The sequence below is a fragment of the Lepidochelys kempii genome, chromosome 5 (assembly GCF_965140265.1).
Source record: "Lepidochelys kempii isolate rLepKem1 chromosome 5, rLepKem1.hap2, whole genome shotgun sequence".
In the NCBI taxonomy this organism is placed as follows: domain Eukaryota; kingdom Metazoa; phylum Chordata; order Testudines; family Cheloniidae; genus Lepidochelys; species Lepidochelys kempii.
This window is the reverse complement of record NC_133260.1, coordinates 71,242,066-71,266,938: the sequence shown is the minus strand read 5'-3', so window position 1 is coordinate 71,266,938 and position 24,873 is coordinate 71,242,066. Positions and strand designations below refer to the sequence as shown.

General features: G+C 41.9%; 1 protein-coding gene across 6 annotated transcripts in view; it reads right to left on the bottom strand.

Moving 5' to 3' along the window:
- CAMK4 (calcium/calmodulin dependent protein kinase IV) overlaps positions 1 to 24,873 on the bottom strand; it is a 291,887-nt gene that overhangs the window by 84,209 nt on the left and 182,805 nt on the right. For all 6 annotated transcript variants that reach the window (XM_073344679.1, XM_073344680.1, XM_073344683.1 and 3 more), the window contains one exon: positions 21,146 to 21,218. In XM_073344679.1, the coding sequence (XP_073200780.1) occupies positions 21,146 to 21,218 (73 nt within the window). The remainder of the gene's footprint in view (positions 1 to 21,145; positions 21,219 to 24,873) is intronic.

The following is a 24,873-nucleotide window of genomic DNA, read 5'->3' as shown; positions in this document are numbered from 1 at the left end:
ACATCTGCAGTTTTGCAGCAGGTTCATTAGTGCTCGTTTCATTTCCTTCATTAGAGACAATAACAGATAAAATATCCTCATTTCCGTATTGCTCCTGACACGATGGCAACATGACCAGACTCTTGCATCTTAACTTTCACTTTTGCCGGGCACCAATGTGGGGTTGGAGGCACCTTGCACCAGCTCAGGAAAAAGGTTTCTGACAAATCATTTTTGAACCATACAAGTGATATTGCAATCATGCATACATTTGTTACATAAGTTACTGGATGTCCTATTTACTTTTTGAGCTTTAAACATTCGGATGTATTCTCATCAAAGAGAAAACATTGAAACATTAATTTTAAAAAATAGAAAAGGCAAGCACAAGCATCAAACTGATGAAGTTACAAATTCAAGATGTCCTTACTTCCTGAACATAGTATTTTCCTATTTAAGAAGCTATTTTTAAAGTTATGGAATGCTCTCTCAAAGGAAGTATATTTAGGGCCCAATCTGCGCTCCTTACTCAAGCTATGGGAGCACATGAACAGGTCTCTAATATAACTTGACAATTTACATGCCCGTTTGTTGGTTCGTGACAGCAACGTGCTGGAGGGGGCACTTGGGGACACTTGCAAGCCCCTTGTTAAAATTCTGTTACCAAACTGAGGGCAAAGCTGGGATGATTTCTCTGCCTCTGATGGAGTCACCTCTACTCTGGATTCAGCTAAATCATCCCTGCCAGAAATAACTTCTCTCTGAGGCTCATAAATATGCTGCACAGGAGCAAACCACTTGTCTGTGGAATGCATCAAATGGCAGATATTTTCAAAAAACCCTGTCGGGTGTATACTGCTTGGCCCCCACTACAAAAGATACATCTTGCACACTGTGCATATAGAAATATATTCATGATAGATTGAAAGGAACAAATTATAAATGTTTCCTGCAAAATGTAGCTTAATATAAGCACAAGTGATGCTGCCTCCTTCATTGATTTCAGTCACAAAAAAGCATTTTTGTTTAAATGAGAAAACAAGTGAAGACTCCCCCAAACTTCAACCCTCCTCCTTACACAACTCACTGCCTTGACATGCAGGGTTTATTTCTGGGCCAAGGGAGGAAACAATTATGTTAAAATACCAGCAGTACATAACACAAGAACGAGGGGGTCACCCAATGAAATTACTAGGCAGCAGGTTTAAAACAAAAGGAACTACTTCTTCACACAACACACAGTCAACTTGTGGAACTCTTTGCCAGGGGATGTTGTGAAGGCCAAAAATATAACTGGGTTCAAAAAAGAATTAGATAAGTTCATGGAGGATAGGTCCATCAATGGCTGTCAAGATAGGTGGAGATGTAACCCCATGCTCTGGATGTCCCTAAACCACTGACTGCCAGAAGCTGGGACCGGACAAGAGGGAATGGATCACCTGATAATTACCTGTTCTGTTCATTCCCTCTGAAGCACTTGGCATTGGCCATTGTTGAAAGACAGGATACTGGGCTAGATGGACCATTGGTCTGACCCAGCATTGCCATTCTTATGTATATTCTTGCACATCTAATACAGTTATCACTTAAAGATGGATGTATATATTAAGGCAAGAGAATATGAACAAGATCACATCAGATATTGAATAAAGGTTATGTTTCTCATTAATGAACAGAACTAACTGAGCTGGTCTTTACTGTGATTTGTACAGAAGTTTATAAATAATAAAATGCTAAAATAATCACTGTATTTATTAAATTCCCTTCCCTTGTCAGAGCTCCACGAGTGCTGTAAAATCATTCATTGTAATTATAATAAACTGTAACTATAATAAGATCCCACTCAGTTATTGTTCCATCTTATTTCATAACATGACTTCAAACAGAATTCAGAGCATCTATCAATTATCAAAACTTGTTAACTCAGTAAGAACAATTGGTATCTCTCTCTTGACATTTTCTTCATAAATCTGCATACAGAAGAGATGGTGTTCTGAACTTTTTGAAAGTTATAATAACCTGTACACACATCTTCAGGTCAGACATTTCTTTGAAATTCACAATTCACAAATGTTTTGACACACAAGATGCCAATCATCGTGACCACTGCCACTTTGAACCTGCATTTTGAAACTATCATTTTGTCATTATCAGCAAAATTAACCTAAAAGAAGCAGATAAAACGCAATGAAGGTTTACATGTCATTATGCTGGAAGCTGTTATTGATGGGTATTTAATCTATAGACCTGTTTAAAGCTGATGGGTGTGCTTGACACCCTTTCTTCAGGTTAAATGAATTGCGATAGCTGGAAACAGTAGACATCACATGAGGCAATGGGCAGCATGGCAAAGCTTGATCAGAAGCTAAGCTGTGTGGGCAGAGGGGTTTCCTGATTGCAAATATAGAAACTGGGGATGGTTTGGCATGCTGTCTGAGTGCAACAGAAAAGAAAATGAGCAGTCAGTGATAGAAGCAGTTATGAGCATGGCTCTGAGAAGGAACAAAGAGACAAAGCTCCTTGGGGCACAGCACTGATTGGAGGGTCAGACTTGGAAATTGTGAGAAAGGAAGCTACGTGTGATTGTTTGTTTCTACTGTGTTCAGGGAAACAGGACTTACTGTACATACTTTGTAAATAAACAGGATTGCAGCAAAGAATATACGTAACTTGTATTATCCATTTCTTCTCCTAACAGAAACATGTGGCAAGGCCCTAAATCAGTGGTTTTCAACTCTGGTCCACCGCTTGTTCAGGGAAAGCCCCTGGCGGGCCGGGCCAGCTTGTTTACCTGCCGCGTCCGAAGGTTCAGCTGATCGCTGTTCCCACTGGCCGCAGTTCGCCGCTCCAGGCCAATGGGGAATGCAGAAAGTGCTGTGGGCAGAGGGACGTGCTGGTTGCCCTCCCCGCAGCCCCCATTGGCCTGGAGCGGCAAACCGTGGACAGTGGGAGCTGCAAGCGGCTGAACCTGCAGATGTGGCAGGTAAACAAACCAGCTGGGCACGCCAGGGAATTTCCCTGAACAAGCGGTGGACCAGAGTTGAGAACCACTGCTCTAAATATTGGTTAACCACTCAAGTCAAAGGGACTACAATATCTTAACTTCCTAGGTCAGTAGTGTGATATATGGAATTCGAGGGAAACTTTAGGATATTATGAATACCAATATTATAAAATTGCAATGAATTATGCCAGATATGCCATGTAAGGTATTTGCAAAAATGTTACAATTTTTCAAATATGATAATCTTGTCTATATGTTCATATCACCTTTGTATTTTGGGTTATGGATATGTATGTATGTCTTTATTTCAAAACTTGTGCTATGCTTCTGGATGACACCCTCCAGACAGTTTGGCACCAGTACTGCCTAGATTTGCTTGATGGCCCATTAAGGACCATCAGCTATATAACTGACCCATTGAAAGAAGGCAAGGGATACACCTTATGACTCAGAAAGGCATACAGGGGCATGCCTATGGACAGAACTCTAAGACTTCCAGGCCAGGTGCTGGACAGCTTGAGTTTGGAAAAAGGAAACACAAGCTGTATGGTAAAAGACTATAAAAGGCTGCATCTTCTGCTTTTTGTCTCCATTCCTGCTTCTTACCTGTGAAGTAACCTTTCTACAAATGAAGCTCTGAACAAAGGACTGAATGACCCATCCAAGCTGTGGATGTGCTCCAGAGAGACTTTCAAGCCGGCAAACTCACCAACACTGCTAGGAACCTGATGGACTTTGAAGTCTTTGTATGTTCGTGACTGTTTTACCATTTAACATCTCTCTTCTTGTTCTTTCTTTACAATAAACCTTTAGTTTTAGACACTAAAGGATTGGCTGGCAGCATTGTATTTTGGGTAAGATCCAAACCTATACTGACCTGGTAACTTGGCTGGCCCTTTGGGGTCAGAAGAACATTTTGTATATGTGAATAGAGTTTTAAAATAACTTCTCACTGTACTGGACCTAGGTGCTGGCTGGGAGCCAGAGGACTGGAATGCAAAAAAGAGGGCTGTGTGATTTCTTTTTTTGTTCCTTGATAACAAAAAAAGGGGATCAGAAGCACAGTTTGTGACTTGTTGGGGAATTTAACTTTAGTGTTACCCACCAGTCTTGGGAGTATCTGCTCTCCCTTTTGCAGCCTGCCCTGACCTTGGCATTTCCATTGAGGGCTACCCCAGGCATGCCAAGTAACACGTATAGCAAATTTTTAAGGTTTCCAGCATGCATTAGTCCAATTATTATTTTTCAGAAACCAAAAAAAAAAAAAATCAATTAAAAGTATCTTTTCAGAATATATGTAACTGCTGTAATATAAAAAAAATTGATTTGAAATAAGCTTTAATTGTGTATAGAAGCATACAGAAAGTTTGGTAAACTTATTTAATCAAAAATGGATATTTTGGGCCAAATTTTCAAAGCTATATTTAGATTCAGCTAGTTTGTATCTGCAAACAACCAATGTGCCGATGCAAATCAGGTACTGCACAGATACAATGCCAATTAAGTGCCCAGCTGGACATGCATACAAGCAAATACCTGATTTCCCCATGAACCCATCTGATATCGACACAGATAAGTCAGGCGCACAAACTGCATGTGCACATATGCACTTTAGAGAGTTATTAAAAAAATATTATAGTTTAAGAAACATCTAACAAAAATGTCAATGAGTTTGAGGATGAATAATGATTATGAATGGTGGTTATTACTAACTTTCTGCTACAATAAATAATCAGAATATAAACTGTCCATGAACAAATTGAGGCTGGAAATTAGGAGGTTTCTAACCATCAGCGTTGAGGTTCTGGAATAGCCTCCAAATATAAGTTGTAGGGACAAACAACTTAACTAGTTTGACTAGAGAGCTGGACACATTTTTGAGTGCAATTGTATGATGGGGTTGTTTATGATGCTAGGGGGCAGGACTCCACAGCTCTGCGGCTCACTTCTGGTTTATGTCCTATGTTCCTAAAGCTCATACTTCAGGGTTTCAGCTGGCCACCAGCAGGAGTCTGGAAGAGATTCCTCCCCCTCCCACGTATTCTGGGAGGGATTTTTTTTATCTACTTCCTCTGAAGCATCAGGAGATGGCCAGGGCTGGAGATGAGACACAGGATGGGGTAGGCCAGGGCTCTGAGATGGCACTGAACATTCTCTCTCTCAGGTGCTTGGCTGGCTGGTTCCTGCTCACATGCTCAGGGTCTAACTCATGGCCACATGTGCGGTCAGGAAGAAATTTTCCCCCAGGTCAGTTTGGCAGAGGCCTTGGGGGTTTTCATCTTCCTCTGCAGTATGTGAGTGCCTTGTCAGGATTATCTGGGTATATGTCACTTAAACATTTCCTTTCCAGTGTGGGGGCCTCGAGCACTGGTGCACCTTGGTCCTCCTATTCTCTCCCTGTGACACATAATAGTTTAGTCTCCTGTAGGCTGTAAAACTTTGGACTCATTTTGGTTGTTGGGTTAGCGTGTGGATTCTAAGTGGTGTCAGTGGCCTGTGACAGATGATCAGGCTAGATGATCTCGTGGTCTCTCCTAGCCTTAAACTCTATGACTCTAAATAGAATATGTGAATGCACAATTTACAGTATTGCTTTATCCACTATTCAGGTAATAGTTCTGAAGCTCAATAACATCCACCTATTTGGTGTTCAACCAAATATTGCAATTAAAAATTCAGTACATGCCTATGCTTCCTTGTCAATGGATCAGCCCCAAGAAGATGTATTTTCTGTCTGTAAGTTCAGCACTAAAGTGACTATTAGAGAGGCAGCAAGAGGCATAGTCCTAACTATCACAAGACCCAAAATTCTGTAATTTCTTTAACTTGTTAAGGGCAGAGGCTTGAAAAAAATTCAGATGCCTGCTTACTTGTGGGCAGCCCACATGTATGACTAACCCACCAGCCTCCTCATCTGATAATATGGCATCTTGTTAAATTCAGTTGTCAGGGGCATTATTTGCTGTAGTGACAACATTCAACATGGGTGGCTCCAGTTAGCTGAATACCTATAGGTCAGTCAAGAATTGTGGGATTCCTGTGAGTAAGCAAAATCTGTATTACTCACCCAACTCTAACTGACTTTCTCACATTAGCAAAATGAATTAAACCAGGTAAATAATGTCAATATTAGACATTTCCAATCTTGTTAATGGTTTGCTATTTATTCACTGCATTCAAAAAGGAAAAAAAAGAGATTTCCCCCCAAATACATAAGAATATAAGAACGGCCATACTGGGTCAGACAACAGGTCCATCTAGCCCAGTATCCCATCTTCCGACAGTGGCCAATGCCAGGTGCTTCAGAGGGAATGAACAGACCAGGTGAATGTCAAGTGATCCATGCCCTGTCGCCCATTCCAAGCTTCTGACAAATAATCAGAGGTTAGCTTCATTAAAAGTTCCTATTAATAAAACAGTAAGGAAACATAACAGAACATAAATGAAAAATAATTTGAATTTTTAATTAATGCAAATTTGTCATATTTAGACTCGCTTTACTTTACAGCAGCTGGAATAGAAGTATTGTCAGGAGACTCCTTAAGATGTATGAGAACACTTTAATTTACAGTGTGTGCATGAACACACCTAAAATGCCAATACAACCCAGAGCCTATTGGATCATTGCACAATCCTAACAAAACTTTTAAAGATCTTGAGCCGTCTTGTGAGTTTAATCCAAATCTGTTAATATTTTTTATAAAAAGTCTAATTCACACTTGTTCTTATGCAACTTCCTAATACTTGACAACAGGCAGAGCCAACTGATGCCCTAGGGAGGATGTGGAGGACAGGACTAACATGGTCTCAAATATTCTACTAAACTGGAACACCTAAGCACAGATTCAGCTAGTTTGTATCTGAAGAGCTCAAAAAGAGGGAAAGGTCAACTGGCCCCAAAGACAGAAGGCCACCAGGTCACCCTCTTAGAAAACATCTCCAGGTAAACGTGTGGCACGCAGGGATGTTGGACCCATAGGAAATGGATGGCTGGACCCTAAGTGACTGGACCCATCCACTCCTATTTCCTCACTAACTCGGTCTAAGTTAGAAAATTTTCATCTTTATAACACACCTCATGTCTTTCCAACACCAAAGGTGTTTACACTGGCGCCTCAAGTCTTTCCAACACCAAAAAGCCACAAAATTGGGTCACACTATAATTCTGGAGTGATGGAACAGACCAAACCCACTAAAACTGCTCCATTGCAACTGGTGTTCCCAGCACAGCCCACAATGCTCCTGAAACCCTTTCATCGAGCAGACAGTGCAAGAGATCTCCTGTACTCCTGACAACTTTATTCTGAGCTTCTGAACCATCTGCAGTGTTATGCATACAAGATTTCAGTTTTATAAGGTGCAACACATGAAATCTTAAGGATGTTTTTGTTTCAGAAAAACAAGTATTTGTATGCAATACTATTGCCATTTCATTTTATAAAATGCATATTTTATGTATTGAAAAATGCTTATTTATGTGGTTCATCTTTAAAAATAAATTGGCACAGACCCCCAAGCTGTAGATTGCTACTAATATAACCCCCTGCTCCGGGACCTCTGTTTGGCACTGTTGGATAGATACCAACAATGCACCGCCACTGCAGCAGCTGGAGGGCATGCTCTGTATGTCACTATTAACATATTTATACTAGCTAGCATGGATACACTGCAAGGTTACCAGTTACACCCATTGTAAGCTGTAACAGTACAATTGTCTAGTGTAGACAGGGCCAAATGAGAAGTGAATGCTTGGTTACACACAGGAGTGTGTGTCCTTTTATTTCTCCTTCTCATTATGCTTAGGATGGAGAGATGCCAGGCCAGGAGGGTCTTTTTGTTAATCCATGTGAGGCCAAAGGGGAGTGAGAAGGATGAGCCAGTGGCAGGTATTTCTAGTCCTCTTTATGTAGCCGGGGGACTGAGTGTTTTCCTTTCCACGCTTTCCCTTTCCAGCAGGCAGACATGGGAAGGGTTCTTTTCCCTCCTCCACAGAGTATACTAGTTCCAAGGGATTTTTCTCTCTCAGTCCTCCTTCTGTGGTTAGGAGAGCGGTGTTGGCTTACAGGTTGGCTTACAAGAGATATATGTCCTATTCTTCAAATTTCATATTGAGTTCCTTCCCCGACAAGTGCTTTGAATATTAAACTGACATGCAATCTAGAGAGATCACTTCATGCCCGTGCAGCCCTTTCTCAGGATAAACCCAGCATCACTAAACAGTTTAGAATAGGAAGTGATTACATTTTCCCAAAGGGAAAACAGAACACCACACAGGGCCGGCCTGGGGACCCCCCTCTCCTCCCCTCCCCAGTGTGTGCGGCCGGCTCAAGCCCCCCTTCCCCTCCCGCCCAAGGTCCACCTGCCCAAGGCCCTCCTCTCCCCCACCCACGTGGGACCAGCCTGAAGCAGCTCCCACTGCCTGCCCACACGAGGCAGGGCTGGCCTGGCTCGAGCCACTCCACCCCTTATCCCCTCATGTTCCTCCCTGCCAGGAGTCACACCCCACCATTTTGGCAAAACTGGGCATTTGTCCTGTTGGCAAGAGCTAATGGGACAAATGCCCAGCTTTGCCAAAAAAGTCAGGATGGCCAGAACAGGGCTTGAAAAGAGAGACTGTCCTGGCCAAAATGGGACATATGGTAACCCTAGAAGGGAACAATAACTTATTCAACAGAAAATACAGGGAGAAGAATAGGCCACTAGAATGTGATTATCCATACTGGCATTTGTCCAGAACCTCAAAGTTCATACTGTTGCATGATGGGGTATACCAACCCCACCCTGAGTCACCAAGGACTAATGAGCTGTTATGGGCCCACTCAGCCACACTAAACCTGCACTCACTGTCAGTTCATAGAATCATAGAATATTAGGCTTGGAAGGGACCTCAGGAGGTCATCTAGCACAACCCCCTGCTCAAAGCAGGACCGATCCCCAATTAAATCATCCCAGCCAGGGCTTTGTCAAGCCTGACTTTAAAAACTTCAAAGGAAGGAGATTCCACCACCTCCCTAGGTAACGCATTCCAGTGTTTCACCACCCTCCTAGTGAAAAAGCTTTTCCTAATATCCAACCTAAATCTCCCTCACTGCAACCTGAGACCATTACTCCTTGTTCTGTCATCTGCTACCACTGAGAACAGTCTAGAGCCATCCTCTTTGGAACCACCTTTCAGGTAGTTGAAAGCAGCTATCAAATCCCCCCTCATTCTTCTCTTCCGCAGACTAAACATCCCAAGTTCCCTCAACCTCTCCTCAGAACTCATGTGTTCCAGTCCCCTAATCATTTTTGTTGCCCTCCGCTGGACTCTTTCCAATTTTTCCTCATCCTTCTTGTAGTGTGGGGCCCAAAACTGGACACAGTACTCCAGATGAGGCCTCACCAGTGTTGAATAGAGGGGAACGATCACGTCCCTCAATCTGCTGGCAATGCCCCTACTTATACAGCCCAAAATGCCATTGGCCTTCTTGGCAACAAGGGCACACTGTTGACTCATATCCAGCTTCTCGTCCACTGTAACCCCGAGGTCCTTTTCTGCAGAACTGCTGCCGAGCCATTCGGTCCCTAGTCTGTAGCGGTGCATGGGATTCTTCCGTCCTAAGTGCAGGACTCTGCACTTGTCCTTGTCGAACCTCATCAGATTTCTTTTGGCCTAATCCCCCAATTTGTCCAGGTCCCTCTGTATCCTATCCCTACCCTCCAGCGTATCTACCTCTCCTCCCAGTTTAATGTCATCTGCAAATTTGCTGACGGTGCAATCCACACCATCTTCCAGATCATTAATGAAGATATTGAACAAAACTGGCCGAAGGACCGACCCTTGGGGCACTCCACTTGATACCGGCTGCCAACTAGACATGGAGCCATTGATCACTACCCGTTGAGCTCGACAATCTAGCCAGCTTTCTAGCCACCTTATAGTCCATTCTTCCAGCCCATACTTCTTTAACTTGCTGGCAAGAAAACTGTGGGAGACAGTGTCAAAAGCTTTGCTAAAGTCAAGGAACAACACATCCACTGCTTTCCCTTCATCCACAGAACCAGTTATCTCGTTATAGAAGGCAATTAGATTAGTCAGGCATGACTTGCCCTTGGTGAATCCATGCTGACTGTTCCTGATCACTTTCCTCTCCTCTAAGTGCTTCAGAATTGATTCCTTGAGGACCTGCTCCATGATTTTTCCGGGGTGAGACTGACTGGCCTGTAGTTCCCAGGATCCTCCTTCTTCCCTTTTTTAAAGATGGGCACTACATTAGCCTTTTTCCAGTTGTCCGGGACTTCCCCCGATCGCCATGAGTTTTCAAAGATAATGGCCAATGGATCTGCAATCACATCTGCCAACTCCTTTAGCACTCTCGAATGCAACGCATTCAGCCCCATGGACTTGTGCACGTCCAGCTTTTCTAAATCGTCCCGAACCACTACTTTCTCCACAGAAGGCTGGTCTCCCCATGCTGTGCTGCCCAGTGCAGTAGTCTGGGAGCTGACCTTATTCCTGAAGACAGAGGCAAAAAGAAACCGTTCTTGTTACTCTTAACATCTCTTGCTAGCTGCAACTCCAGGTGTGATTTGGCCTTCCTGATTTCACTCCTGCATGCCCCGGCAATATTTTTATAGTCATCCCTGGTCATTTGTCCAATCTTCCACTTCTTGTAAGCTTCTTTTTTGTATTTAAGATCAGCAAGGATTTCACTGTTAAGCCAAGCTGGTCGCCTGCCATATTTACTATTCTTTCTACACATCGGGATGGTTTGTCCCTGTAACCTCAATAAGGATTCTTTAAAATACAGCCAGCTCTCCTGGACTCCTTTCCCCCTCATGTTACTCTCCCAGGGGATCTTGCCCATCAGTTCCCTGAGGGAGTCAAAGTCTGCTTTTCTGAAGTCCAGGGTCCGTATTCTGCTGCTTTCCTTTCTTCCTTGTGTCAGGATCCTGAACTTGACCATCTCATGGTCACTGCATCCACTTTAGCTTCCCCTACTAATTAAGAAAGTGGTCGTTAAAAGGGGAGGAGTAGCTCAGTTGCTGGCTGACCAAGGAGGAGAATAGACCTCTTGTCCTTTGCTCCTTGGTTCCTTGAGGGAAAGGGCCAGCTCAGGACCTCTGCAGATTGCAGACTGCTGGAGCCTCTCCAGAGGAAGGAAAGCCTGGCCCAAAACTACAGAGTCTTGGGACTATTTTTCTTTGCTTCTTTATAAAAGGACTATTGGCCAGGCTAGAAGATGCCTGAGGGGCCTGCTGACACTGTTGCAGGGAACTCCTGCCTAGAAGAGGTGTGGGGAACTGCATCAAACTCTGTGGACTTCTTGCACCCAACTCAAGCCTGCCCTGTTGTGTGTCTGAGACCCTGAAGAGTGTATGGTCACATGTGATGGAGAATGTGGACATGATCTCCCCCTCTAATGAAGGGAGAAGCCTGAGTCACCCAGATCTTCAGGTACACCAAAGTGGAGAGTCAGGAGGAGCTTGCCTTGCTGGGAACCACCTGGACCTGAATGAGTAGGTGGCTCAGAACCAATAGCAGCAGCAGCAGCAGCAACAGCAAGTGGCTCAGCAACAAAAGATCATCCCTCACAGTTTATGTATTGCAGATTCTTGAAGTGTAGATTCAAAATTCTGATTTGGACCTTCTGTGTTTGCTGTAAGAGTATCTCAAGTGTCACCATAAAGATCTAGATACAAACATGTTCATGAAAGATATCAAAGCTCAACCACTGCCTGTACATTACGACTTGATAAATGCAGGCATTCTTGTACACAGTGGAGGAATGGCTACTCATACTCATCTGAGGCCAGATCCTCAGCTGTTGTACATGGTCACAGCTCAACTGACATCATATAACTTACAAACAATTTACTCAAGTAGAGGACCTGGCCCCCAGTCTTTCAAATTCTGGCTACATCTTTTTTGCAACAAGACACTATCATACTTTGCCACAAGGCCCTAACAATTAAATACTGTAGAATCCACTTAATTGGTACACTTTGGTGTGAACAGAAATGTGTCCATAAAGTAATTGTCTCAGTTAAGAGTAGCTCATACAAGTATATTGTGCTGGGAAACAGTCACAGTACTGAGAGTATAAATTAAATTTAGACTACATTAAGAGAAGAGTGCCTCAGTCTGCAGTCATAATAGATCAGAAAGCAGCATGAAGTGAGCGAAGAGTCACCAGTGTGAAGAGAAAAGGAGTACTTGTGGCACCTTAGAGACTAACAAATGTATAGCACTCATTTTCTTTTTGCGGATACAGACTAACAGGGGTGCTACTCTGAAACCAGTGTGAAGGTTATGCAAATAAACACCAATTCACACTTCTTAACTACTGTGAATAGGCTTTCAAACAATACTAACCCAGTCCTTTAGTCTTTTCACAACTGGCCATTCCCTTAACCCATTGTTTAGTGTAAGGGAAATACACTATATTCAATCTTTCCCTATGAATCATCAGGTGATATGCTATTAAATGCATTCCAAGTTCCTTGAACTCAAAAACCAACAGACTTTAGTAGTGGTCCATATTCCCGGGAGTGGAATGAAAGACTGTAGTGCTTATTGATCATCTAACCCCACTCCAGTCCACACAGAAAAATCTCCCATCCAGGTCTGAGGGTGCCTTAAACCCAGATTAACATACAAGGCTGAAGGCATAGGTCTGAGCCAAGGTTTTGCCTCCCTCTGGGCTGGCAACACGTCTACTTTACAGTGAGGGTAAAAAAGCCCAGGAACTGTTACTCCTCCAATGTCTTCCCACAATTCTACCTGGGCCAATTTTTCTTGTCCTCTCCCTCTCTACCGCCTCCCTTCTTCTGCACCAAAGTCACCTGCACTGGGGTGGTGTTTAAACTCCACATTGGCTACTACATTTCTTCTGCGCTTCCACAGCATTTGAACAGAGATGCCATCTGAGAAATTCTTCTCCCAGCATGCTGCCAGCTGGTGAGAAACTGACACCAAGCTTCTGGTGAACCTCTGGTGTGAGGTCAGTTAGACCCATAATTTAAGGAAAATCAGCAGTTCTAAGAGGAAATTTCCAAACAGCTGGCAGCAGCATAATTCAGCAGATAGGATCTCACTGCAGGAGAAAAATCAGATTCTTGAAGACCATGTACAGGAAAGTCAAGGGGATCACAACGCCACACCTGGCATATCACCAAAATTGTGCCCATTCTACAAAGCGTTTGAATGGATGCTTGACTCTACCCCAAGCACAAAACACACTTTCCTGCTGGACGGGCTTTTGAAGGAGGAGGAGATCATAGAGGAAGTAAGGCAGCCTCAGCAGAGACTAGAGGCAAAGGGAGTAGACCACACAGAGCTGATGCTTGCCCATATGCCACTTTGGGGCACACTCAGGAGTTTCTTGCACCAGACCCCCAGGAACTCTACAAAGAGGTGACGGGAAGGACCCAGGATGATCTGGCATTTCTGCAGGTGGGCAGGAAGCAGAGTGTGTAGAGATGTTTGCTATTGTTATTAGTGATATTACAAGATGGGGGGTAGGGCTTTGCCTGTTTAAGGCCAATCTCATTAATGATGTTACATGCTGTGGGCAGAATCTGCTCCATTTTGCCTTTGTCCCTCTTCTTCTCCTCCCCACACACTAACCCCTATGAGTTAAGATGGATTACAAGTGGAAGAGAGAGGGGAGAATTCAACATGCAGACAGTGATTTGCTGTGGCACAAATTACTGTGCAAAGCAGGGATTATTAAGTACAAGTAGAGCAATGCCCGCAAACACAGGGACATGAATGGCACAGGCATATATATTTTACTCAGTGCTTTTTCTCACATTGACATTAGCACTAAAACTCATTCAGAGGCAGCCTAGATATTAACTCCACTGCATTACCTGTGTTGGTATTAAGTCCAGAGCACTTGCAAAGTCTCTAGAACCACAGTGTCAGTTAAGAGCTGCTGCTGAAGATGAAGTGGGGATTGTGGTGGAAAGGTACATCTGTGGTACTTCTAAGCAGCTGCATCCTAGTTTATGTTTGCCCAAATTTTCTCCACTCCTGTGTTATACCTTTCTGAAGAATCCATTATTAAATAGCAGTTCCCCATGTAGGTACTTACAGAATATAATCAAGTCACCCCATAACTTTCTCTTTGTTAAGATAAATAGATTGAACTTTGTGAGTCTATTGTTTACTAATCCTTAAATCATTCTCATGGCTCTTCTCTGAACCTTCTACAATTTATCCACCTCTTTCTTGAATTAGGGACATGAGAACTGACCACAGTATTCCAGCAGTGGTTACACCAGTGTCAAAGAGGTAAAATAACATCTCTACCCCTACTTGACATTCCCCTGTTTATGCATCCATTAGCCCTTTTGGCCATAGCATGGAACTGGGAGCTCATCTGCAGCTGATTACCTACCATGTCCCCCACATTTTTTTTCCCTGAGTCGTTGCTTCCCAGGATATAGTTCCCCATCATGTGAGTATGGGCTACATTCTTTGCTCTTAGATGTGTACATTTACATTTAGCCATACTACATTAGCAGGCTGAAAACAAACAAAAGGAAATACTTCTTCACATAACACAGAATCAACCTGTGGAACTCGTTGCCAGATGTTGTGAAGGCCAAAACTATAACTGGGTTAAAAAAACAATTAGATAAGTTCATGGAGGATAGGTCCATCAATGGCTATTAGCCAAGATGGTCAGGGATACAACTCCATGCTCTGGGTGTCCCTAGCCTCCAACAGCCAGAAGCTGGGAATGGACAACAAGGGATGGATTACTCAATAATTGCCCTGTTCTGTTCATTCCCTCTGAAGCACCTGGCATTGGCCACTGTCAGAAGACAGGTTACTGAGATAGATGGCCCATTGGTCTGACCCAGTATGGCTGTCCTTATGTTCTTAAAATGCATATTGTTTGCTTGCTCCTAATTTACCAAGCAGTCCTGATTGCTCTACGTCAGTGATCAGTCCCCAATTTTTGCATCATCTGCAAACTTTATCAGTGATGATTTTATGTTTTCTTCCAGGTCATTAATAAAAATGTTAAATAGTGTAGGAACAGAAACAGATCGCTGTGGAACCTCACTAAAAATACACCTATGCAATGATGATTTGGCATTTATAATTACATTTTAAGACCTATCAGTTAGCCGGCTTTTAATCCATTTAAGGTGTGCCACATTACTTTTATATCTTTCGAGTTTTTTAATCAAAATGTAATGCAGTACTAAGTCAAATGCATTACAGAAGTCTAAATATATTATTTCAACAGTATTGCGTTTATCAACCAAACTTGTAATTTTGTTTTTTAAAAAAGATGTTGAGTTAGTTTGACAGGATCTATTTTCCAAAAAGCCATGTTGATTGGCATTATTTATAGTATATTCCTTTAACTCTTTATTGATAGAGTCTCAAATCAGCCACTCCATTATCTTGCCCAGGATTGATGGCAGAGTGACAGGCCTATAATTACCAGGGGCATCCCATTTATCCTTTTCAAATATTGGCACAACATTAGCCTATTGGAACTTTTCCAGTGTTCCAAGACTTACTGAAAATTAACTTTAACAGTCCAGTGAGCTCTCAGCCATGTCTTTTACAACTCTTGGATGCAAGTTATCTTAATGTATCAGTTTCTTAATTTCAGATAATTTTAAACTAATGTTTCTTTTCTCTAATGTAAAGATCACTAACTTCAATATCAATTAGGTATTCAGGGTACAAATATGCACCCATTTACTCGAACTCACTCTTCAGTAGATTCAAGGAGAGCCCTGCAATTGCATTTGAGGTTTAAATATCATGGCGATAAAAAGCCACTGCTGAAATCTATATGAGGACTCCCAATCATGCTACAACAATGGGATTTTTTCCCCTAAAATTCCCAGGGTAGATAATGCCTAGGTCAGTGGTTCTCAAACTTTTGTACTGGTGATTCCTTCCACATAGCAAGCCTCTGTGTGCGACCCCCATTTTAAATTAAAAAAACCTTCTTTACATATTTAACACCATTATAAATGCTGGAGGCAAAGTGGGGTTTCGGGTGGAGGCTGACAATTTGTGACCCCCATGTAATAATCTCATGACCCCTTGAGGGGTCCCGACCCCCAGTTTGAGAACCCCTGGCCTAGGTGAAAATTAAACTCAGATACACTGCAGATATAAATATGAGCATTCTACATTATGACAAACAGATTTGATAGAACTGTACAGGGTTTGCCATCTCCTGAACATCCCCTTGTGGCCAGAGGCCATTCTGCAGCAACCTGCCTCTGTTTCCTCCTTTTCAGGGCCCCTCACACAGATTCCACACACTTTTTCTGTGGTCAAAATACCTGTCCTTGGGGTCAGGGTTTAATTAATAGTCCCAAATTAAAGTCCAACAAACAAACATTTCTCTTCTGACTCCCAGGCCTTCCTGCCTGTAGAGGTTTTGCAGTCTTTTCCCCTACTTGGTCAGGATCTCTCCTGCCTTAGGAGGCTACTTCCAGTCCTTGCTAGCTGGAATCTTAATCCCAAATCTCATTCTTAGCAGTCTCCACTTTCCTGAGCATTCCCTTCTCTGCAACTTCCAGCTGCTCTTTATAGGGGAATCACCTAACCCCTCTCAGGTGTGCCTCTTTTAGTAATCAGGGTCGGGGAGCCCCAGATCGTCTATCCCTTACAGGGAAAGCCACCCTGCTACCATAACATATGGCAAATAGTGCTGAGCAGCAGAATAATTTATGTACAAAACAGAAATGCTGCTATTTTTGCAGAGGACAGGATATAGATTCACACTAGAAATTCATCACATTTAGAGGAAGGCTAGAAAGCAAACAGAAGCAGAAACTAGCAGAAGTCCTGGATCCTCTAAAACACTGAACAATGGAAGCCAGTCTGTATTTTCTCTTCCTCTTACCAAGATTTTGTGCTGTGCCAGAGGTACAGCACAAAACATGTAGCCTAGGCCACCCTGGTGACAGGAGAGGCCCTATTGTAACTGCATATCCTCCCAAACCATGGAAACAAGCAGTTCAGTCATTTATTACCCCATCTACACTCTGCTTATCAGTTTTCCTCTCCAGCTGCAGCTTTCTTCTTTCCACCACCTCAGAGTTCAGGTCTTCACCCTCATCCTGAGCCACTAATGGGCCTCCTCAGCCTGCAGCCAAGTCATGGGCTATATATTGTGTTTTGATTATTATTATATTTAAATACTGCATACATTTGTTATTAATATAACACACATATAAATTCCCTTTCATAGTACATTGAATAATTTTATAATCATACCTGATGTATTCCATTAAATCAGTTTTACATTAGACAAATATATTGTACTTTTCTCATTTTAAACATGCATGGTCTTCCCTTCCATCCTGCTCTGTTTCCAGAGAACATTTTGTTCTGTGTATTTTCTACGGTTGGATAAATTATATATATGAAAAAAAAAACTTATTCAATGAGTTTAGCCCATTTTTCTGCTGATGAACAATCCACAAACTGATCTCACTTTTTCAGAATTTAGTTATTGATGATACTTTGTTCAATTGCTTTCCCAACCAAAGTCTAACGTAGATATTATCCTCAAATTGAATACTACTATTTTTTAATATTTGTTATTATGTCTCATAAAAGTCACATATTTTTGTTTCTGCTCTCTGATAGGATGAAAAACCAGGAAAATCACATAGTGAATCAGATTTCACAAACACGATCACAAATACATTTCCGCACTATCTGGCCAGCTGTAGTGCTTTCTATCCAATAACTACATTAGCAAAAGATTCCACAGACTAGTTTCCCATAAAACATATATCTGAGGATTTATCTTTTATTCATTGACAAGGACATCTCATCTATGGACCCATTTTCTGATAACAGTAATCAAAACACTATTCTGCGAAAGTTATATTTTATAACATTTATTAACCTATATTTACTTTCATGACTGTATTTAAAAATTTCATCTTTTGATTGGAAACAATATGCACTCAGAAAATTCACTTTTTTCGCAAGGTCAAAATTGCAGTACTTTGGCCTCCATTTCATACACCAGAGGTATAGAAAGAAAAATCAATATAATCAGTTTACTGAGTTGTATTTATAAGCTGAAAAGGAGTTGTTTTCGGAGAGATACACATATCTACAGAGAACAAAAAAACAGTGTAAACCTATTGTTTAACTTGGCTTATTTAAAAGAAAGTGTAGACAAGAGAATCACTGCGGGCCCAATTATCTGACTTTTACTCATGTGGGAAAATCCTGGCCCCACTGACATCAATGGCAAAACTCCCACTGACTTCAAAAAGGGTGCAGAATTTCACCCTCAGTGAATAGTTTCACTGAATATGGGTGGCAAAATCTAGTTCTTAGTTTTAGCAGAACTTGTCAATTCTTGTGAAATTTAGATGACCACCACATTTTTTATACTGTGTCCCTTTTTCCCCCTCTGCTTCCCCTTCTGATTCTGCTACCTGAACACCTTTGTTTTAATCCAAGAGAACAAGTGAAATTTTTCATATGGAGCCTGAAGCCCTGGATATCTACCAAGCAACAGGGTGTTTAGCTCTTTGCTTACAGGATAAATACATCACCTTCCCAATGTGGTTAAGAATCTTTAATAGGAGCAGAAGATCTGAAGTTATTATACAGTAAAAGTATGTTTCAACAAAGCTCCATGACAATTTTAATGAAATAAAAATGAGGAAATCCTCAGAGCACCCTAATTTCCATGAAACTGTTATGAAATCTAGACCTATGTATTGCCTTGTCTCAGCTAAACTCTATTAACACAGAGGAAATAAAATCTTTGTTTAGGTGGAGTTAAGGTTCCAGGCACTTCATAGTGCCCTTTACACAGCTTGTAACCTTCTAGAACAGTGGTTCCCAAACTTGTTCCGCCGCTTGTGCAGGGAAAGCCCCTGGCGGGCCAGGCCGGTTTGTTTACCTGCCGCGTCAGCAGGTTTGGCCGATCGCAGCTCCCAGTGGCCGCAGTTTGCTGCTCCAGGCCAGTGCGGGCTGCTGGAAGTGGTGCGGGCCGAGGGACGTACTGGCCGCCGCTTCCAGCAGCTCCCATTGGCCTGGAACAGTGAGCCGCAGCCACTGGGAGCCGCGATTGGCCGAACCTGTGGACGCGGCAGGTAAACAAACCGGCCTGGCCCGCCAGGGGCTTTCCCTGCACAAGCGGTGGAACAAGTTTGGGAACCACTGTTCTAAAATGTGAGGGGACAATTTCAAAAACTCAGATGTTGGGAAACTAGGAAATGTTGAGTTCTAAGCCCCCTTAAAAGCATCAGTGTACTATTACAAGCAAAACATGAATGTAAGAAAACCAGTCAATACAGTTAAGGTTGTGGTAAGAAAGAAGTGTCAACTTAACTGCCCCTCATGGGGCTGGCAACAGGAAACAGCACAGTAATTTATCCATTTCTGTATATCCATCACAACCCAAAATCATCATTCCTCTCAATGCACTTCAATGAGCCATCACAGTTGTCTATGCTGCACCACTGATCTGGGAAGTAGTTGCAAATGATTGGCAGAGATCACACTACACAAAAAAACACTTAAGAAGAACTTAGAAAACCAGGCAATGCAGAGTTGGTGCATAGGAACTGTCACTAACTCTGCATTGCCTGGTTTTCTAAGTTGGTGTTTTGTTTTTTTCTTATAACACTAATGATCTTGTAAGTGGAACCTTAATGTTATATTTTCTGGTCACAGAATATCTGAGCTTTTGGAATTGACATATTTCTAGAAGAACACAAGGTGCACAAGACATTATGGAGTGTCTGGAAAGTTATTCCACATAAAACATGTTTTTGCATGTAACTTCACCATTAGAAAAAATGAGTGTAGTGAAAGGGGCTTGGTCGAGAAACATCTTTGCGGGGGCCTGGGCTGGCTTTCTTGGAGCTGCTGAGCACCCTGTTCTTGCTGATAGAGGGATATACGAGTTATGAATGGCACAGAAATTAACAGCAGCGATTAGAAGACAAAACTTGAACTCCTGGCCTCTTGGCCCCTAGTCCAGGACAGTTTTCCCTAAGCTACAGAATGTTTGTGGGGAACTCAGTCTCCCTTTCTCACCCCACACTAGCTGGAAGCCTGCACACAGTGGTATTGGTCCATGCAGGACTGCAGTGGTCTCACTATTGCTACACTACTCCATGGAACCAGAAATAAAGTCTAACAACTTATTAATTTGACTCAGAGCCTTGTTCTGGTACCGGACACTAGAACTCTGCAGGGATAGTCCAGGTTGCTGAGGAAGTTTCATGTGGTTATTGCCCATAATTTCCCCACACACACATATTTCTGCACAAGAAACCGTTGTAAGAAAACTGAAATATTAGGAGCATACAATATGGGGAAGAGGGCCGTGTCTTTGGGAACTCCTTGACCAAATGACTAAATTTTCACCATAAACTTTACCCTGGGCCCCAAAGTGTCCATCTGGGGTCACTCTGTATGTTTATTTTTGAGAGGGTTGAGGATTTAGCTTTAACCAGACATTCTGTTGCAACCTAATCTACTTGTCTCCCCATAATCCATCTTGCTTGTATGTTCTATATTAAGCAGTTCCCTAAGGTTGTATGTGATTTGTTTAGAGACCTCTGCATACATGTTAGCATACATGAAGTAACATTTGTCAGGCAGCAACTGCAAATGAAGCAAAATCTCTTTATTCCTGGCTTTACTCTGCAGGAAACTCCCACTCAAGTTTCCCTAACACGCCATGCAATCTTACTAATTCTTTCATTCCGTTAGTCTCTCAGTGTTGGATGGAAAGGTAATGCAGTCTGTTCCGTATAAAAAGGAATCCTAAATAAATGATAGTGATGTACTTCACAAAAATTTGAATGGAAGACTACAAAAGGGCCAGCAACCTCAAATCATTTTCTGTCCTAAATGACCTATACTGACCTTTGCAGGTTTTTGAAAATGGGTAGTGATAAAGAACATTAATTCAACTATAGCAGATGAATTATAGCATGAGATATATTGGTGTCACTCAAGGTCACTTTTGCCTCTGAGATATCACTACTTTTGGGGGATTGATAGAACAGTAATTATAGAAATGAATGTATAGACTAGTTACAAGGAACAGCTGCTTCTTTTGCACCTGTGTACTTATTAAGCAATTATTCCAAATAAATAAAAGATTATTATGTGCTGAGCCTGTGATCCTAGGTAATACTTACAGCAACTGCCTCCAGGATTTGTTTAACAGCATCGGCAGCATCTCGCTCACTGTAATATCCTTTTTCCACAATCCTAGAAAGAAGCAGGAGATACTGCTCAGACTCAGATATAGATAAGCATGCAATGTAGGTAAATGCTTCATAAAAAAATTAATCAGAAATAATCAAATTTGGACATGTCAGGTAGGCTGCAATGCTCTCTGTAGAATCAAAATTGCAGATTTCTGATGGTTAAAGCTAGGTCTATACATCTGTACTTTACCTGCGGTTCCTAGTTAACATAAAAAAAGAGGATTTTTAAATACCAGTTTATTGTTGTAGAAGTAAAATCATAACTACTAATAAAGTCTGCAAAAGAAAGGTATTAGAACTCTATAGGATGATGAATTTTAGAAAATCCCAGCTAGCCAAATCATCTATAACATCTTTTGGGGATGCTTTCCTACATTTATATTTAGTTTAAGCCATTCTTCTAAAAATGATGTGCCATCCATTTGCAATGTCCCACTAAGATCTGTTCTTCACAGTCAAGCTAGGGTGTTTGGTGTTAGAACCTGCCGGCTGCAAATTATCCATGTAGCAATCTGCTGATTTGTCCTCTACAATGCAAGACTTTATTGTTCTTTAATTCATAAAGCCCAGTACAGTATGTGCATATTGCTCATGACAATTAATAGCCTGATTTTTCAAAAATGCTGAGCACCTGCAGCTCATAGTGAATTCAACGAGCTTTGTTGGTACCAGGAACCTCTGAAAAATCTGGTGACTAAATCTTCTTTTCTAACATTGATTCAACTCTTTATCAGAGAAAAATATATGTGTTTAAAGAGTGTTCTCTTCGGAAGTGTTCTCTTTTAAACAATGGTACATTAATATATAAATGCCTTTTTTTAAAAAAATGGGTAGCAGCAATGACAGAATTTCTGGTGCCTGATTCAGGGTTTCATGTTCTGGGACATTCTGGAAGACCATAAACTAATATTACTGAATGAAACAAAATATGAAAACACAGTTAAATAAGAAAATTTAAAAAAAATAAATAATTATAATCATTTAGCATTTTGGGGGTTTAAAAACTGAATTAATTTTCAAAGCCCAGCACAACAAATACGTTGCACTCAGGTCATATATTGTTACTTGAATATAAACTAGTAAACTATGTACAAAAAATTTAGAAGATTTATATCACTGAACACTTAGAAAAATTCTTCATTTAAGAACTCCCCCAGTAGTACTCTTGTCAGTATTTTCTAACAGCATTCATGACCAACAACATTTCTCTCTAACAGAGTTACACCAAAGACACATTTGACTGATAGGTTTGATTATTTTATTGATTTTTAAAAGCTCAACCTGACATATACCGATTTTTTTGTCTTAGATACAGTACATAGAGGTGCATGGCTGTGTACTTTCAGTAAGATCAATGACTGCAAGCTGTGTGACTGATTTTAGTGATAAGGCAGAACAAGCTTCCACATACCTGGAGCAAGGTTGAGAATCTGATTTATTGAGGAGGGGAACACTTGGCATATGTCTTCTGCAGTACTTATTTCAGCAGTGCTGTTGTGATGAGTGTGGCAATCAGAATGAGAGCCCCTGTGATGGGGCGCCTGCCCCGCACTGGGCTCTAAGAGGTTAATAGAACCCCAGGAAGGCTGCACAGGAGACAGCCAATCAGAGAAGGGCTGCAAGGACTAGCCAAGCAGGGCCAAGCAGGCCCATATAAAAAGGGAGCTGCAGGGCAGAGGAGGGCAATTCTCCGCTGGGAACCCTGGGAGAAAGGACTGTGTCTCTGGAGGGCTGAGAGAAGAGGTTTGAACATTGGCCTGCTAAACCCAGGGTTGTGAGTTCAATCCTTGAGGGGGCCATTGAGGGATCTGGGGCAAAAATTGGGGATTGGTCCTGCTTTGAGCAGGGGGTTGGACTAGATGGCCTCCTGAGGTCCCTTCCAACCCTGATATTCTATGATTCTATGAACTGCCAGCACCCTGGACAGAGCAGTGCTGCTAGCAGGGACCAGCAGAGTGAGAAACAGCTCCTGGCTGGCTGCTGAGATTTGTAGGCTGAGGCCCTGAGTGAAGGGCAAAGAGAATGCTGTGGCCATGAAGAAGTGGCCAGACAATTTGCTGTAGTAGCCACTAAGTGAAGTGGCCGAACAGCAGAATGCAGGTCCCCTCGAAGGGGGGAGCACAGTGTGTGGCACGGCTGAAGGGCTGTGTCGTTGAAGAGGATGTCGAGGTCCTTGGAGAAACGTAGGTCCTAGAGCACGAGCGACGGTGGCGAGGCACCACCTGTAGCGGGCACACTAACATGCAGAGATAATCCTCAAGACAGCCAGCAGAAGGCGCCAGAGTGGTGAGTGAATCCTGTTACAGCCACCCTCTGATGCGTTTCATTATGACAGCACAAGGGCTGATGAAAAAGGTGCTTTGTGACAAAAATTATTACGTAGTCACTGGTACTTTCAGTATAATATATATGACTATCAAAAGGTAATAACCCACCAATCAGGGTAGATCTAACAAATATGGTAGCCCCTTATTGTACCTATATAGAGTGAAAGATGGGTTTGTTTTGAGTAATGCCGTTTACAGTTTTATCATATAACTGACAAGCAGTAGAGAAATATATAGTAAAATGATGATTCAGTTTGACTGGAGGGAAAAATCCAATGAGGCAGGGATATTTTTCAATGTATTGTTTCATAGTCTGCCTAATAATCAACACTCATTCTATTCATCGTTCTTCAAAGGGAGACACAATATAGTCTAAAGTGACACCCATTCATCAATGCAACAGTAAAAACAGCAACTTATGGTACTTGCTGTTTCACTAGAGAATCAGAGAAAGAGACTCAGTTGTTACTCTCGGGAATTTCTGCAAAAAATTCAACATAAGAGGAGTTTTCTTGTGGTTTAATATAACATAGCACTGAATTATTTTTAGGTGCAGATTTTAGAACAATTTTTAAGAGCTGTAATCTTAAACATAATTTACTTTCTATGCTATTGCTTTGACTGTCTGGATACATGAGGGCCAATATTCTCTGTGTTGCCATTTTCATGCACTTGTCTTCAATAGACCACACTGTTCTAGTCCGAAAACACATCCCACAGCAGTAGCTGTTCACTTCTTAAGACCAGTTCTGTATCACCAGTAAAATATATTATTTATGGGACAGCTGCTGCTGACTCCCTGGTACTTTTAAATCAATATTAACACTAGTTCACACATATATTAATAACCACTTTACACCAACAGAACACAGCATAGTTTTATATAAAATTACATCTTTCATACCAAAATTATCCCAAAGCGCTGCAAAACATTGAGTTAGAAAACTGGGAGAGTATTCACCAATGTGACTGACATTATGCACTCAGGAATAAATTTATCTGAGGAATTGAATAGTAGGAATGTTTAACGGACAGACAGCACATGTTGAAGAAATAAAAGACATCGCCTACACTTTTCAAGAACTGACAGAATGTTGAGCTTTCATCAGTAGTGCCATGAGAAATGGGCAGAAGAGACCTGCCTCATGCAAAGGATACAATCTCTGTCAGTGTAACCCCTTCGACCTCTAGTCATTTACAGTATTTTTTAGTGTCAGCACTGAGAAAGTCCTGGTAAACATAAGAACAGACATACTGGGTCATACCAAAAGCCCATCTAGCCCCGTACCCTGTCTTCCGACAGTGGCCATGCCAGATACTTCAGAGGGA